Here is a 16,999-nt window from a genome sequence, read left to right as displayed (position 1 = left end):
TATTCAATCGCTTCAGAATCCATTAATTATTGCTGCAGTGTTCCAATAGTTGCTTGCGATATTTTTTCAACTCGTGTTCCTGCTAATCCCATTGTTTTTTTTCCTATAAGACTCCCAGCTATAGGAACACTACCTCAATTATGATTGCAAAGCAGAGATAAAGATAAGGTATTTTAGTGATACTTTACCAATTTTGATGCAATTCTCAACCTGTTTTCTTCTATTTCGTGCGATGACAGGTCAATAAATTAATAGAATGCATGGGTTGCTGCGTTTGATACGTATATTGACTACAAACACTACTGCAACTATAGGAATACCCGCGACTATCGAAGCTTTTACCCTGAAAGGGTTTTTGTATTCTGATATTCGTCAAACCTAGGCATGATCTGAATAGGTTTTTAAGTACGTGGTCATATGATCGATCCCTCTAAAAGAGAGTTTTTCGGCTAATGAAGCTCAGCAATGTTGATGAGGCACATTTCTGTCGTTTATTACGGTTCTTGGGCTAATATTTCAAGAATCTTATTGATTTCCTGGTATAAAACTGAACACAAAAACTAAAATAATGTGTCAAACGAAATGTTGTGTAGTGAAACTAGTCTCATTATTGTATATTCAGGTTCGAAGCGAAAACATAATATATCTTTATTAACGAGATGTTTAGCCCCAGGCTGGATCATCTCGATTAACATAACATGGAAATCAATAAATTTTCAATTTATCACCCAGCAGCTCTCTGTTAACCATTTCCGATATGACCTTGCAGTGGTTGCTGATGTGTTTTTTTTTTTATCCTGATGCTATTCATTATATTTTCAGCTGCCGGTGACCATCACATTTATTTTTTTTTCAACCATCTCGACTGTGCAAATCTCGGTTAAAGTTATACTGAAATATCGGCGAAGTTTACGTATGGTGACGACGAGCCGTGCGGTAAGATGCCCGGCTATAAAATAAGACCTTGCTGATGGTGGCTGGGTTCGATTCCCGGTGCCGGTCTAGGAAATTTTCGGTTTGGAAATTGTCTCGACTTCCTTGGGCTAAAGGTATCTTCGTGTTAGCCTCATGATATACGAATGCAAAAATTGTAATTTGGCTTAGAAACCTCGGGGGTACCACGCTGCTTAGTGCTGAATGAACACTAAGCAGCAAGGTGGAAATTTCCCAGAAGAAAAGACGACGAGTGACCGAACACACGACTGTGTGGATCTCAATTAAATCATCAAAATGCCGAGCTACTGTGTGTGCACGATTGAAAATTAGCTGAATATGTGAAATCATTAAATAAAAAAACAAGAGTCTTCCAGTTTATCTTCGCTTCATCGTGGCGTGACGTTTCTCTTCGCTTCTTTATCTTCATCCTGGTCTCATAGGTGATCAATTGTTTCCTCTGGGTACGCAGTTCGCCCAGATTTGTCTCGCTGGCTGCAATGAAGGCGTGCTTGTTGGCAGTCCATTGGTCTTCTATGCTACCACTTTCTGTAATGTCTGCAGCAGGATTTGAAACGAAAGGAGAATGAGAAAATCTCTCACTTATCACGTCTGTATACACTCTCGATAGATAGTATACAGTGAGAGACGTTTTTTGGTAGCTGTCACGATAATGAACTGATTCGGGGGGCTACAACCCATGATACATTTCTTTTAATAAGCCCCAATTGCAGGGGGCACCGATTCTGATGATGCATTTCAACTTGTTTTACACAGCTGTGCGAAAAAATGATGGTCCCCAACATAAAATGAGCAAGAATAACGCGTTTTATCAAACCCCCTCGGTGGGGGCCGCTATTCGAACCAGTTTTTTTTTCAACTTGTATACAAGCGCGATAGTTTTGTTTTCATGGCTTGTTATGATTTGAAGAGGTTTTTGACTATCTTTTATCGTTGTTCGTTATCTATTGAGAGCGATTTCTGCAAACCCTGATCTGCAGCACACGTATCCAGTTCTTCAACGTAGGATCTTTACCCGTGGCATTTTTCAGTCGACGTTTGTTCAACCGTTATCCAACTCTTTTCTCTTGCTAACGAATTTGCGCAATGTGAAGGCATATTTCGCCGACGAGGAGGTGATGATCAGGCGCGATATTGGCACTACGTTTCCATTTTCGACTGACGCTGATGTTGATGATTTGATTTTCTGTTAATTCTGTTGTGGGGTTTGAGTGAGTTACCATCAGCGTGTTATTAACACCTCAGCGTGGCAATCGGAGAGCAGCAAGCCATGACTCGGCCTCTTCTTGTCAGATCTCCGTGGCGTGCACACGCACTGACGGAGAGCTGATGTCATCGCATTTCGCTCCAGCCATTTGGAGCCACACACACCTGTTAACATGGGTTCTGTGTAGTATACGAACTTCACAGTGTCAAGATCTGCAGATCAACCCCCGTAACAGAGACCGCAGTTTCTTCTGGAGCTCGTAGTTGGCCCGACTTCCACAGATGATGCGCCTTTGAATTTCACGACTAACATTGTTATCAGCCGTTAGCAAGTATCCGAGATAGACGAATTCCTCGACCACCTCGAAGGTATCCCCATCTATTGTAATACTGCTTCCCATGTGGGTCCTGTCGCGCTCGGTTCCGCCCACAAGCATGTACTTTGTCACGTTTCAGGCGGGTGTACAGTTCTGCCACCTTTGCAAATGTTCGGCCGACAATGTCCATGTCATCCGCGAAACAAATAAATTGACTGGATCTGTTGAAAATCGTACCCCGGCTGTTACACCCGGCTCTCCGCATGACACCTTCTAGCGCAATGTTGAACAACAGGCACGAAAGTCCATCATCTTGTCTAAGTCCCCGGCGCGATTCTAACGAACTGGAGTGTTCGTCCGAAATCATCACACAGTTCTGCACACCATCCACCGTTGCTTTGATCAATCTGGTAAGCTTCGCATGGAAGCTATTCTCGTCCATAATTTTCCATTGCTCTACGCGGTATATACTGTCGTATGCCGCTTTGAAATCAATGAACAGATGGTGCGTTGGGACCTGGTATCCACGGCATTTTTGAAGGATTTGCCGAACAGTAAAGATCTGGTCCGTTGTCGAGCGGCCGTCGACGAAGCCGGCTCGATAACTTCCCACGAACTCATTCACTAATGGTGACAGACGACGGAAGATGATCTGGGATATCACTGTGTAGGCGGCATTGAGGATGGTGATCGCTCGAAAGTTCTCACACTCCAGCTTGTCGCCTTTCTTGTAGATGGGGCATCTAACCCCTTCCTTCCATTCCTGCGGTAGGTGTTCAGTTTCCCAGATTCTGACTATCAGTTTGTGCAGGCAAGTGGCCAGCTTTTCCGGGCCCATCTTGATGCGCTCAGCTCCGATACCATCCTTACTAGCTGCTTTATTGGTCTTTAGCTGTTGGATGGCATCCTTACCTTCCCTCGAGGTGGGGCTGGTTGGCTTCCATCGTCCGTTGAACTGACGTAGTCATCTCCTCCGCTGCCATGACTTTCACTGCCTGTACTCTCAGCGCCATTCAGATGTTCTTCATAGTGCTGCTTCCACCTTTCGATCACCACACGTTCGTCCGTCAAGATTTCTTTATTTATTTATTTATTTCGTCAACCGACGTAGACTAGTACATATACAATATACATGTTTTATTTTATTTTCTTAATGCTATAAAAACGGTATTATAGTGTATAAAAATAAAAATAGTTTGGTTAAGTAGTGTTTAATTTTGAGATTCAATGTAAATTTAGATGTGTAGGTTTCGAATTGTGAAAAAAAATTGAAAGTTCTGCCGAGACATTGTAAAGTTAATAGTTTTTCAGTGTTGATTATTATAGATGGCCATCATCTGATTGAGAGGTCCAAATTTTGCATAATTTGTACGGCAGTGATTAATTAAAATGTATGTCGATGACGCAGTTGTCGAGATGGAGTGTAGAAATTTAATTTCGATAAAATGTTTGTTGAATCAATACGCTGCGAAACTATATCGTTAATAAATGAAACCATTGCAGTTTCACGACGCTCTTTCAAAGATTGAATGTTTATAAGCTTGCAGCGTGCCTCATATGATGGAAGTGGGAATGTTGTCCAACCTAATTTACGAAGAGCAAATAATAGGAATTGTTTTGTACTGATTCTAATCTTTCTTCGTGTGCTATTGAAAATGGAGACCATACAATGCTGCAATATTCCAGTATCGACCTTACATAAGCAATATATAATGTTTTAATTGTGTATGGGTCATGAAAGTTATAGCAGAAACGTTTTATAAAACCCATCATATTATTTGCTTTATGAATAATGGTGTTGTAATGGTCGATGAACGTTAGTTTGGAGTCTAAGATAATTCCTAAATCCCTAACTCTATCGCATTTCTCTACAACCTGGTTTCCTAATGTAATTGAGAGATTTGATGCTGTTCTTTTCTGCTGAATGATATAAGGTTACATTTTTTACATTCAGTTGCAATAGGCTTTTATTGCACCATTCGTAGAATGTGCATATTTCGTTCTGGAATATGTTGAGGTCATTTTATTCCCTATTTCCAAAAGAGCTTCATGTCATCTGCATAGATTAACACTTTAAGTTTGTCAAGAATGAAGGAAATGTCGTTTACATATATTATGAATAATAGAGGCCCTAAATGAGAGCCCTGGGGACACCGGAAGTGGCTTGAATGGGTTTTGATCTATTGCTGTTAAATTTTATAATCAATTGGCGATCAGTTAAGTAGGATTCAAGCCATTTGAGTAGTCCCAGCTCAATTCCAGTTTTTTTCAATTTGAATAGAAGCATGGGTATATCTATGCGATCAAATGCTTTACTGAAGTCAGTATAAAGAGCTTCTACATGGTTTCCTTTATCCATTGCATTCAGGGTATAGTCAACAAATTCAAGAAGATTAGTTGAGCTTGAACGCCCTTTAAAGAAGCCATGCTGTGCGTCTGTTATTCGGTTTTTTACTTGTTTGAATAATTTTTCGTTTACTATGGCCTCAAAAAGTTTTGGAATGCAAGAGATAATGGCTATTCCACGATAATTACGTATGTCTGATTTTTTCCAGATTTGAAAATGGGTATCAAAAATGAGTTTTTCCATATATTTGGGAATTTTCCTGATTCTAGTGACATATTAAATAGCCAAAATAATGGAGTGGTTAGTTCCACTGCTAGGGTTTTCATAAATATAGGAGGGATTCCATCAGGACCAGGACCTTTTGAAGCATCTAAACTACGTAGGGCCTGCAAAATGTCATGGACATGAAGTTGATTCACTCCAATATCATTTGAAAAGTCTGGAAAAAATGCAAAATAGTCGCGGTCACGATCATTTTCAGAAAATGTAGAATAGGTTTCCTGGAAAAATCTGCAAAAAGATTACAGTTCTTTTCCGAGCTATCCCCGCGTTTTCGTCAAGATGCATAATTGATGGAAAGTTATTAGATTTCAGTTTTGTTTTTACGTAATTAAAGAAGTTCTTAGGACAGGACTTTATTTCGCTCTCAGTTTTTGAATTGTAATCTTCCAATGCGTTACTGATAGCGTAATTCAATTGATCGCATACGTCCAAGTAATATACTAAATTTTCATTACTGTTATGACTTTTGAAAGTTTTGTGTGGCTTTTGCTTGCGATTTCTTAAATTCTTGATTTGCCGGTTATACCAAATTGGGTCTTTATTATTGTTATGAGGTCGTTTTCGTTTTAGTGGAGTTTCTTGTGAGAATATGTCAGATAATAATCTGTAAAAGTGTTAACAGATGCTTCGACATTTTCTTCATTTCTTAAAACTATTTGCCAGTTTACACTTCTTAACCTATCTCGAATATTTTCATAGTTCGCTAAATTATATTCAAAGACATCCTCATACTCACAATCGTTGGGTCTTTGTTGCTCATGAATGAATAACGAGTATTCGATTGCAGTGTGGAACGCTTCATTTTTCCACAATGGATTGATAGATTCTGTTACACAGAAATCTTCATAGATATTTGTCAGCAAGAGGTCCAAATAGCAATTTTGATTGTTTTTATATGATTAATTTGGTTCAATCCTAAACTTGCAGACTTGTCAAAAATTAATTGCAAAGTTTCGTTATCCCCAACGACTGGCAGTAGGATACATTCGTTTTCTGAGTCTAGAATAAAGTCAGCATTGCGTTGGTTAAAGTCCCCATAGATGTGAACTTTAACCTCCGGTGGATGTTCTGATAGTATTTGTTCAGCGCACTCAAAAAAAGATTCATAGTTGTGCTTACAAGCATGATTAGGTGGGAAATATACCGATGCGAATATATGCATTTCTCCAGCTATATGGGTTCCCCATCCTTATCCCGGCACATTTCGGCTCGCGGCACGAAGCCGTTGCGGGATGCGTTGAGCTTCTGATAGAACTTGCGTGTATCTTGAGAACGGCACAGCTGTTCCATCTCCTCGCACTCCGCTACCTGAATCGGCAACATGACCATTATTTTCCGTTGGGACATGGGTATAAACCTTATTTTGAGAAGAGAAATTTTGTCTACCAGCAGCGATGTTTGCATACGTAGGTACATTCGAAAAATTGGAATTTACTGAAGTGCTTGCTACCTGTTGACGAGCGGCAAAATTTGTTTGTGAATTGTGGTGGGTATGAATTGCTCGACCGGTAACCGGTTTCGAAATTTGAGCGTTTGAAAAATTTCTACCCGTCGAATCTGGGATCCGATTGGAATTTCCCGTCATCAATTTTGCACGGGAATTCAAAACTTTTTTGCGTGAAGGGCATTCCCAGAAATTGGATTTATGATTGCCCCCACAGTTTGCGCACTTAAATTTATTGGAATCTTCTCTCACAGGACATGCGTCCTTGGCGTGAGAGGTTCCACCGCAAATCATGCATTTAGCATCCATGTGACAATGTTTGGTTCCATGACCCCACTTTTGGCACTTAGGGCACTGGGTGGGGTTTTGGAAATTTCCCCCAGGCCTGCGGAAATGTTCCCATGTAACACGGACATGAGACATATTCATTTTTTTTTTTCATTTATTTAGTCTACATCTATACAGATAACACTGAATCAACAATTTGACGCCACAATACACGGTTCGAGGCCGCATCTCTCCATCCTCGAATACGTCCCACGCTCGCCAAGTCGTTCTGCACCTGGTCTGCCCATCTCGCTCGCTGCGCTCCACGTCGTCTCGTACCTGCCGGATCGGAAGCGAACACCATCTTTGCAGGGTTGCTGTCCGGCATTCTTGTAACATGCCCTGCCCATCGTACCCTTCCGGCTTTAGCTACCTTCTGGATACTGGGTTCGCCGTAGAGCTGGGCGAGCTCATGGTTCATTCTTCGCCGCCACACACCGTCTTCTTGTACACCGCCAAAGATGGTCCTAAGCACCCGTCTCTCGAATACTCCGAGTGCTTGCAAGTCCTCCTCGAGCATTGTCCATGTTTCATGTCCGTAGAGGACTACCGGTCTTATTAACGTCTTGTACATGACACATTTGGTGCGGTGGCGAATCTTTTTCGACCGCAGTTTCTTCTGGAGCCCGTAGTAGGCCCGACTTCCACAGATGATGCGCCTTTGTATTTCACGACTAACGTTGTTGTCAGCCGTTAGCAAGGATCCGAGGTAGACGAATTCCTCGACCACCTCGAAGGTATCCCCGTCTATCGTAACACTGCTTCCCAGGCGGACCCTGTCGCGCTCGGTTCCACCCACAAGCATGTACTTTGTCTTTGACGCATTCACCACCAGTCCAACTTTTGTTGCTTCACGTTTCAGGCGGGTGTACAGTTCGGCCACCTTTGCAAATGTTCGGCCGACAATGTCCATGTCATCCGCGAAGCAAATAAATTGACTGGATCTGTTGAAAATCGTACCCCGGCTGTTACACCCGGCTCTCCGCATGACACCTTCTAGCGCAATGTTGAGACATAATACAGGCCTTTTCCAAACTTTTCATATTATTTAGTTCACTTTTGTTAAAATGAACTAAATAAAATTCTTGAGAAATGCCCCTCTGGGAAGTTCCAGAATGGGATTTCTTTTTCATCTTAATTACTTGGACTGGTGAAAATCCAAGTAATTGAGAAATTTCAATTTTAATCTCATCCAGTGATTTGTCATCACTGGGAGACCTTCAAGACGACTTTGAACAAACGCTCAGTTTTGTCGTCGTATGTGAAGAATTGATGGCGCTTCTCAGTTAAATAGTGAAGAAGACGTTTGCGATCGTCAAAGGATCCCGGCAAAACGCGGCAGTCACCCTTCCTAGCAATCTGAAATGAAACCTTGATCCCCTGAAGGTTACTCAAAATCTCATTCCGGAAGCCAGAAAACTCGGCAACAGATACCACAATTGGCGGAATCCTTTGCTTTTCGCATGAATCGAATCACCTGGGCTAGAGGTAGATTCGATTTGCTCAATTTCATCATTAATCAAATCGAACTGATTGCTCAGTTCGATTGGAGAAGAATTATTTCCGATATTAGAGTTAGAAGGAATATCTGAATTCTCCAGCTTCCTTCTATTTTTTCCGCGCTTGGGCAGGACGGTCTTGAAACCTTGTTTCTTTGAAGGAAGTGGAGAATTCAGAGACTCCCCTTCCTCTTGTTTTGTTAATACTCATTGCTGAGCGTGGAGACGTGACCTTCTAAGAGGTTTTTGTGTCCCTGCAGGATTACCACCGCTTGTCGGAATTTTACTTCCGCAAACGGGTCCAACGTAAAACGAAGGCACGGGTCCTTGCAAAGATCGTAACGGGATCAGTGGGTACAAATAGCGCTAAGAAGCACCGTTGAAATTAAAATAGCTTCGGGTAGTATTAAAAACTTCCTTCCGCAAAGAGAGAAAGAACCGCACAGCACGAAAGCACGATGCGGTCTGGCGTGTGTTCAATCGTTTCCATGTTCGACTGACGTAGATGTGGTCGATTTGATTTTCTGTAAAGCCATCACGGGAGACCTATGTGAGCTTGTGAACCGGTTGATGGGGGGAATTGGGATCCCCTGATCACCATGTCGACCTATCTGCGAACAGATATCTGTTTTTGCTCATTTTCGAGACCATAACGTCCCATGATGCGCTCTAATTATATCTACGACGGCATTGGGAGGCATAACATTTAGGAGACGGCATAAAATTTTGGGGGGAGGACCTTGAAGGCGACATTCAGTAATGTTTCTTGACTTTATTATAGAGACTTGCAGCCCTAGTGGCTCATTCCTAACCGTTCATCAACGTAATTGCACGGTAGTTGCTACCATCCAGTTAATCACATTTTTCGTAGATAGGACACACGACACCTTCCATATTGCAATTTAAGTGCTCTTCGTAGTGCTCCCGCGACCTCTGGATCACACCACGCTCGTTCGTAAGAAGGTTCCTGTATAAGTCGTTACACATGTCAGACTGTGGCACTTGGCCCTTACGTGAATGGTTCAACTTCTCATAGCATTATTAGCGCGGTCCAGTTGTTTCCATATCTTCACGGTCTCGATCTTCCTGCTGGCCAGGTTGTTTGGAAAATAAAATATTTTCATATTTATGTTCATTGTGTTCTGCAGTCATAGTTCAGCATAGTCAGTTATAGGGTTTGTTATTCTAAATTAATCTAATTGAACACAAAAGCAGCCAGTACAAAAAAAGCATCATGGGAAATAATTGGGTTAGATGATGCACAATTATTTTTCTAGTCAATATTAAGGCTTACAGCATACCATAGTTAAGTATAGGGTTTGTTAAGCCTGTAAAAAGGAGTTTTTTTTAGCTGACCAGAAGTTATGTGCAAACTAACCTGTAGATGAGAGGTCCAATAATTAGTGGTATGGTAGCTTTGTACCTGCGCAGTTCGGCAGTCAAACAGATCAGGGGAACCTGTTCCAATTTTACTTTTATGGTGTTAATCTATAATATGTCCTTTTTATTGCTTTATAGCCATCCTCGAATTTTTTTTCCCTTATTCACTTTTGACTTGACGTGATTCTTGACCGATTTCGAAACTTGCGAATTTGATAAATATTCGATTTCCGGTCCCGGTCTAGACAATTTTGTTGATTTCCCGGAGGTAGTGAGTTTTCACACCAAATTGAAATTTGGCTATGAAATCTCGCCATTATACACATCGTAAGTGTTTAATGTACGGAGCGAGGCAATGTCTCAGTTCTGTGTATGTGCTAGGATTAGGATTTCACTCTACGCAACTAATTTTCAGCGTACATAAACTGCTGCATAATCCGCAAACGGTGGAAACCAGGAAATTGAAAATGATGCCTACACCACCCTTACCCCCTCCATCACAACTAAAAAGACACCTCATTTCCATTTCACTACATTTCCACTGAAAGGTCATAAAATTGATGGTGATAGAATCCAATAAATCCTAATGTTTTCATCACATTTCCTCTCGGTTCAGATCCACAAATTCAGCAACAGAAACAGAGACTGTTTCTTCTTAGAATAATAAAGGCCCACACATTCACATGACTGCTACGACTGCCATCGAAAGGATGGACATCGTAACGAGCTTCGTACCCTTATCACGAAACTGCTGTGTGATGATAATTTATTTCCATATCCCGTGAACTGTCCGGAGAGGGCAAACCCATGAGCATGGCCCCGAATCAGGCTTTTTGGTTGTGCGGAATCTTTGGCGTACATAGAAGGGGAGCATGGATGGAAACTCGTTTGCAGCTGTTACCGTTTTGTTGGTCAGCATAATATAATTGGCGGAGTAGTTTTCACTCAATTTGAATGTTGAATATACAACTTTAATGATGATTTTTTATATTTATGCATACCTTATACTCTTTGGATCGTTTTATGAATTAATAACCATTTATGCTGTGCTTATTGGGTTTATGCGCGTACTGCACACCCAAATAATTTTACAATGGGTATTCAGTAAATTTTACAGCTGAACAGTTCGGATAAACTTTGCAGGTTAATATTTTTGTTCTCATCTTTAAGGAATGTACACTGATTTGAGTAGACAGCCAAAAATGACAATATCTTTTGGTCTGTGACAACGTTTCACTTGTTGAAGGAACTTTATTCAGATAGACATTTTTCCACAACAACGGTCCCGCTGTTTAAAGTTCGCTGAAATTTTATCAATACTAAAAAATGTTTTGTGAATACGTCCAAATGAGTGTAATATTTTTTTTAGCATATCTATATTCATTAAAGCATGACATGCATTGCAATGTATTGTCTGGATAATAACTTAAGTCTTTGTCAAAGAAATAATTGCATCGTATCATCTGGATTATGGATAATCGAGGATCTATATAAAAGTTTCGTTGTGTTTTACTGGATACTATTACTTTTATAAAATGACCCCACCCAGTAACGCCGGTGCCGCACAGTAAAAAGCTGGCCATAGCTGTCAACTCTTCCAAATGGAAGACAGAAAATCGATCCAGATAATTGGAACTTCTTCCGCTTGAGGTTAATGTGTTGCTTTTCTTTCGTTTTCTCATTCATCTTCGGGCATCCGCATCAGTGAATTCCCTGCGCACAATGCCCAAAATAACAAACAGAGGAAAAATAGAAAAACAAACTGATCACAACATTTCCGCTTCTGACTTTTCTTCCTTCGTTTCCGACCAAACGCACACCATATCGCCGGATACGGAACGCGACGCATCTGGTTGCCACCGACCACCGCCGACAGAATCAACGATAAAACATTCGAAACGCCAAAGCCGAGGTCCGTGCTGGGTGAGAATAATTTGTACAACGTGTCCATCAGCGGTAGCATACCGAAGGAGGAGCTCGAAAGCCCCACCACGATCGAGTGCTACCTCACGGTGCCGGAGACCAACTACACCAAGAAGCGGTCGACGATTTATTACGGTAAGTGCCAGACATCACGGAAAGCTTGTTATTGTAAACGATTTTTTGCCGCCTTTTTGCTTCCTCCTTTTTTTAACTGTGGCTGCTGGTGTCGTTTGCTGTAGGTTGCGTGGGTATGTGACTTGTGCTTTTCTTGTCGTGTTGCATGGTGGAGTTTTCTTTCTGAGATTGTTTATTTCTCTGTTTTTTTGCATGGTTTATCAGTTCAGCAGAAATACAATGCGAAAATAACATACCGTTTACAATAGATTATTTTAGATTTCATTATTTTCGATTTGATGAAAAACCCGGGTTACCATAGTGTTGAATAATGTTGATCTCAAATGTTGTGTGGGAAAACAGTGCCTCTAGCGCTGCTTCTTCTGGCAAAATGCACTGGCACTGGAGCAAAAAGGCAGACTTGCATGAGAAATAAATTGGGAACGCATGGTTGTTTGTAAGCCTTATTGCTTATTTGATCGAAAGCAGGATTTTCTCAATTATTGCGTTATATCTCGATAATGAATTATCTTACACTGGATAGTTAAGACAATAACCGCCCTAAAATATACTTCTTCTTCTTATTGGCATTACATCCCTACACTGGGACAGAGCCGCCTCGCTGCTTAGTGTTCATTAAGCACTTCCACAGTTGTTAACTGCGAGGTTTCTATGCCAAGTTACCATTTTTGCATTCGTAAATCATGAGGCTAACACGATGATACTATTATGCCCAGAAAATTTACAATCCGAAAATTGCCTAGACCGGCACCGGGCATCGAACCCAGCCACCCTCAGCATGGTCTTACTTTGTAGCCGCGCGTCTTACCGCACGGCTAAGGAGGGCCCCGAAAATATACTACACCCATGGAAATAATTATAACACCATCGCTGATTTTACATACAAAATGCTCATGTTTGAGGATCAATAGCTCGATTTCTTGCGATTAGATTAGGGACATATTTTCACCCCCAAGGCCGGAAGGGACCTGAGTTTTTAATTAATGGTGGTTATTTAGACTTATATAAAAGTTTAGTTTCCAACTGAAACATGCATACAAATAGCAACCAATAATTAAAAATTCATATCATTTTAAGCTGGGGTGAAAATATGGCCTTAAATCGCTAGAAATTGAGATATTGATTCTCAAACATGACCATTTGAAACCAGCGATGGTATTATCGTATTATAATTATGTCCGAGGGTGTACCAAAAAAGTTCATATTTAAGGCTTGCTTTGATGCAGCAATGCCAAAAAATCAAGCTGACGGTCTATTGGCACAGTAGAAGCATAAGTACTAGAACGCTGGTGGCGCTGTAGTCATTTAATATGTTTATCGAATTTGGCTTCAATAAGCTGAATTCAGCTGTTTATGATGTACCATGTTGTAGTGAATGTTTCGTATGATCAACAACATTAGTTTGACATTTATAAGACCGGTACTTTGGCTGCTAGGCCGATGCAAACTAGATATTGGTCACGCGAACAGGAGCGACACTAGCAATCTTATACTTTTGAATCAACTATTGGCACATTCCAGTGTAACGCGACATCACGAGGAGCCGACTTTCACTTTTTTTCCGTTTTCGAATGGAAGTGTGTTTTCAGCTCTTATATATGGTTTTGAGTCTCGAGTTATTTTAAGCATTAATCGTACACATCAACAGAAATGGTGCTGTGAATTCAAATTGTAGATAAGACTGAATTTATAGGAAAAAGGGCTGGATTAATTTCAACACCATCACGTTACGCTAATTGACAAATAGTGTTCTTCAAATTGTGACATGTTGTAACCGTTCGTGGCTTCAGCTCGAGGTTTATTAATGACCGGTTGCATAACGCCACTTCCGGGATCCGGAAGACCACCGGCGACAGAAGAATCGCCTAGCTGCAGGATGGCGCGCAGCTGATGTGACTAGTGTGTAGACATGGCCATGATCTAGATAAACATTTCCATTTCCGTACCAATTCCAAATGTGTTCAATCCGAAAAAAATAAACTCCATGAATTTAACTTAAGAAGATCGAGTAGTTTTTTAGTTGGAGTAATCGCTGAGAGATCATTCCGTTTCGTTGACTACTTTGATCATTCGCTTTGCATAACTTCTGCCGGGATTTGTTGGCGGGTTGGAAGAGTTTGAGGGTTCGAGTAACGTAACTCAGGAGGTGGCCAAGTTGGAGAAGCACTTGGTGCATAGCAATATTTTAAGTTTCAGCCAGAGACCGTTCGAGTGACCCCTGAGGAGAGAAGTCGGGCAAAGCAACTCGACCGGTGGTCTTCCAGATCCCGGAAGTGGCGCTTAAGCCACCGGTTATTAATAAACCTTGAGCTGAAGCTACGAACGGTTACAATGTTGCATTCGACAAGGGATATTGTCCCATTATCTATCGTTGAATTTAATTCGAGTTGGTATTCACGATCTGGAGTTTCGTATACCCGAACAACAAACATGTTACATACAAGTTTCTCTTACGTATGACCAACTCAAGTCGTATCTCAGTTACTGCAACCAAATTGAACGAAATTGTGCTGCTTAAGGTTTTAGGGACTAACCAGCAAAAATTTCGGAACTGAACCAAATCCATTTATTTCCCATATCCATTTTCTAAAACGAAATCAATGGTAGGGTGAAATACCCAACAGTGGAGGAACTAAGCACGATTCACCACTATTTGTTCGTTTGCACCACGTATATACTTCATTTCGCTTACCTTTAGTACGCATTCGAAAGCTCATCAATTATATTTTGAACAAAGAGTTATCCAATCCATCATTCTCAACTCCAATTTTTGTTGCAGTGTTCCAATAGTTGCTTGTGATATTTTTTCAACTCATTTTCTGCTAATCCCATTGTTTTCCTAGAAAACTCTCAGCTATAGGAACACTATCTCAATTATTAGTGCAAAGCAGAGATAAAGATAAGGTATTTTAGTGATACTTTACCGATTTTGATGCAATTCTCAACCTGTTTTCTTCTATTTCGTGCGATGACAGGTCAACAAATTAATATAATGCATAAGTTGCTACATTTGATACGTATTAGAGTGGGGCGTCATGGTCATTTTTTCAAATCAATGGTTTTTCGAAGCCATTCTGGGTCCTGAACAACTGTGCAGAATTTGGGATCGATTGGTTGCTTCCTCGCTTTCCGCATCGCGTTTGAAGTTTGTATGGAAATTAGTATGGGAGAACGTATATTTTTGCATTTCTACTACTAGAGGCTTCAGTTCATCGTAAACCAAGTGGCACATTGCGTTAAAGTATAACCCAAAGGATGCCGAAAAACTTTGCTGAAGAAGGCACGTTGCTGGAACATCCACGAAAAAAGTTATAACGCTTAGAACATGGAGTGTTCAAACCATATGCAAAAAATCGTTTATTCTGCCAGCACTGCCGTACTACGTAGACCAATAATTTAACTGAGTGTTATTTCAAAATAATGGATCTTATTGGGCTTTAGAGCTAATGGGAGCTATCCGGAATCATTTCACAAAGAAAAAAATCCGACGAGAAGGAAGATGGATTTTGCCTTTCGAGAACCATAGGTTGTCCGGTAGTGCTGGCAGAAACATTGATTTCTTGCATATGGTTTACACAATCAATTTTCGAAACGTAATAACATTTTTTGTAGACCTTCCAGCTATGTACCTTCTTCGGCAAAGTCTTTCAGCATCTTCCAGACTAGATGCTAACGTATTGAGTCACGTGATTGATGATAAATTGAAGCCGCTAAGAGCAAAAATGTAAAAAAGTACGTTTTCCCATACTAATCTCCATGTATATTTAAAACGCGATGCGGCATGCGAGGTTGCAACCAATCGAGCCCATATTTTGCACAGTTGATTGGGGTCCCAAAACGATTCAGAAAAACCTTGATCTCACTTGATCGGACGAAGTTTGCGTTTTTTCATGCAACTGCGCCCCACTCTAATACGTATATTGGCTAAAAACACTACCGCAACTATAGGAATACCCGCGACTATCGAAGCTTTTACCCTGAAAGGTTTTATGTATTCTGATATTAGTCACACCCAGGCATGATCTGGATAGGTTTTGAAGTACGTGGTAATATGACCGATCCCTCTTAAAGAGAGTTTTTCGGCTAATGAAGCTCAGCAATGTTGAAGAGGCACTTTTCTGTCGTTTATTACGGTTCTTGGGTTAATATTTCAAGAATCTTAATGATTTCCTGGTATAAAACTGAACACAAAAACTAAAATAATGTGTCAAACGAAATGTTGTGTAGTGAAAATAGTCTCATTATTGTATATTCAGGTTCAAAGCGGAAACATAATATGTCTTTATTAACGAGATTTTCAGCCCTAGGCTGGATCATTTCGATTAACATAACATAGAAATCAATAAATTTTCAATTTATCACCCAGCAGCTCTCTGTTAACCATTTTAGATATGACCTTGCAGTGGTTGCTGATGTGTTTTTTTTTTCCTGATGCGAACCATTATATTTTCAACTGCCGGTGACCAACACATTTTTTTTTTTTCATCAATCTCGACTGTGCAAATCTCGGTTAAAGTTATACTGAAATATCGGCGAAATTTACGTGTGGTGACGACGAGTGGCCCTCCTTACCCGTGCGGTAAGATGCCCGGCTATAAAGATGGCTATTGCTGATGGTGGCTGGGTTCGATTCCCGGTGCCGGTCTAGCAAATTTTTGGTATGGAAATTGTCTCGACTTCCTTGGGCTAAAAGTATCTTCGTGTTAGCCTCATGATATACGAATGCAAAAATTGTAATTTTTCATAGAAACCTCGGGGGTACCACGCTGCTTAGTGCTGAATGAACACTAAGCAGCAAGGTGGAAATTTCCCAGAAGAAAAAGACGACGAGTGACCGAACACTCGACTGTGTGGATCTCGGTTAAATCATCAAAATGCCGAGCTACTGTGTGTGTACGATTGAGAATTAACTGAATATGTAAAATCATTAAATAAAAAAACAAGAGTCTTCCAGTTTTTCTTCGCTTCATCGTGGCGTGACGTTTCTTTTCGCTTCTTTATCTTCATCCTGGTCTCATAGGTGATCAATTGTTTTCTCTGGGTATGCAGTTCGCCCAGATTTGTCTCGCTGGCTGCAATGAAGGCGTGCTTGTTGGCAGTCCATTGGTCTTCTATGCTACCATTTTCTGGAATGTCTGCAGCAGGATTTGAAACTAAAGGAGAATGAGAAAATCTCTCACTTATC

General features: G+C 40.8%; 1 protein-coding gene across 2 annotated transcripts in view; it reads left to right on the top strand.

Moving 5' to 3' along the window:
- Positions 1–16,999, top strand: part of LOC134220754 (uncharacterized) — a 429,558-nt gene that overhangs the window by 355,335 nt on the left and 57,224 nt on the right. For both annotated transcript variants that reach the window (XM_062699858.1, XM_062699859.1), the window contains exon 8: positions 11,633–11,814. In XM_062699858.1, coding sequence (XP_062555842.1) covers positions 11,633–11,814 — 182 coding nt within the window. The remainder of the gene's footprint in view (positions 1–11,632; positions 11,815–16,999) is intronic.

The sequence above is a fragment of the Armigeres subalbatus genome, chromosome 3 (assembly GCF_024139115.2).
Source record: "Armigeres subalbatus isolate Guangzhou_Male chromosome 3, GZ_Asu_2, whole genome shotgun sequence".
Taxonomy (NCBI): Eukaryota; Metazoa; Arthropoda; class Insecta; order Diptera; family Culicidae; genus Armigeres; species Armigeres subalbatus.
This window is presented reverse-complemented; position numbering and strand designations above follow the sequence as displayed.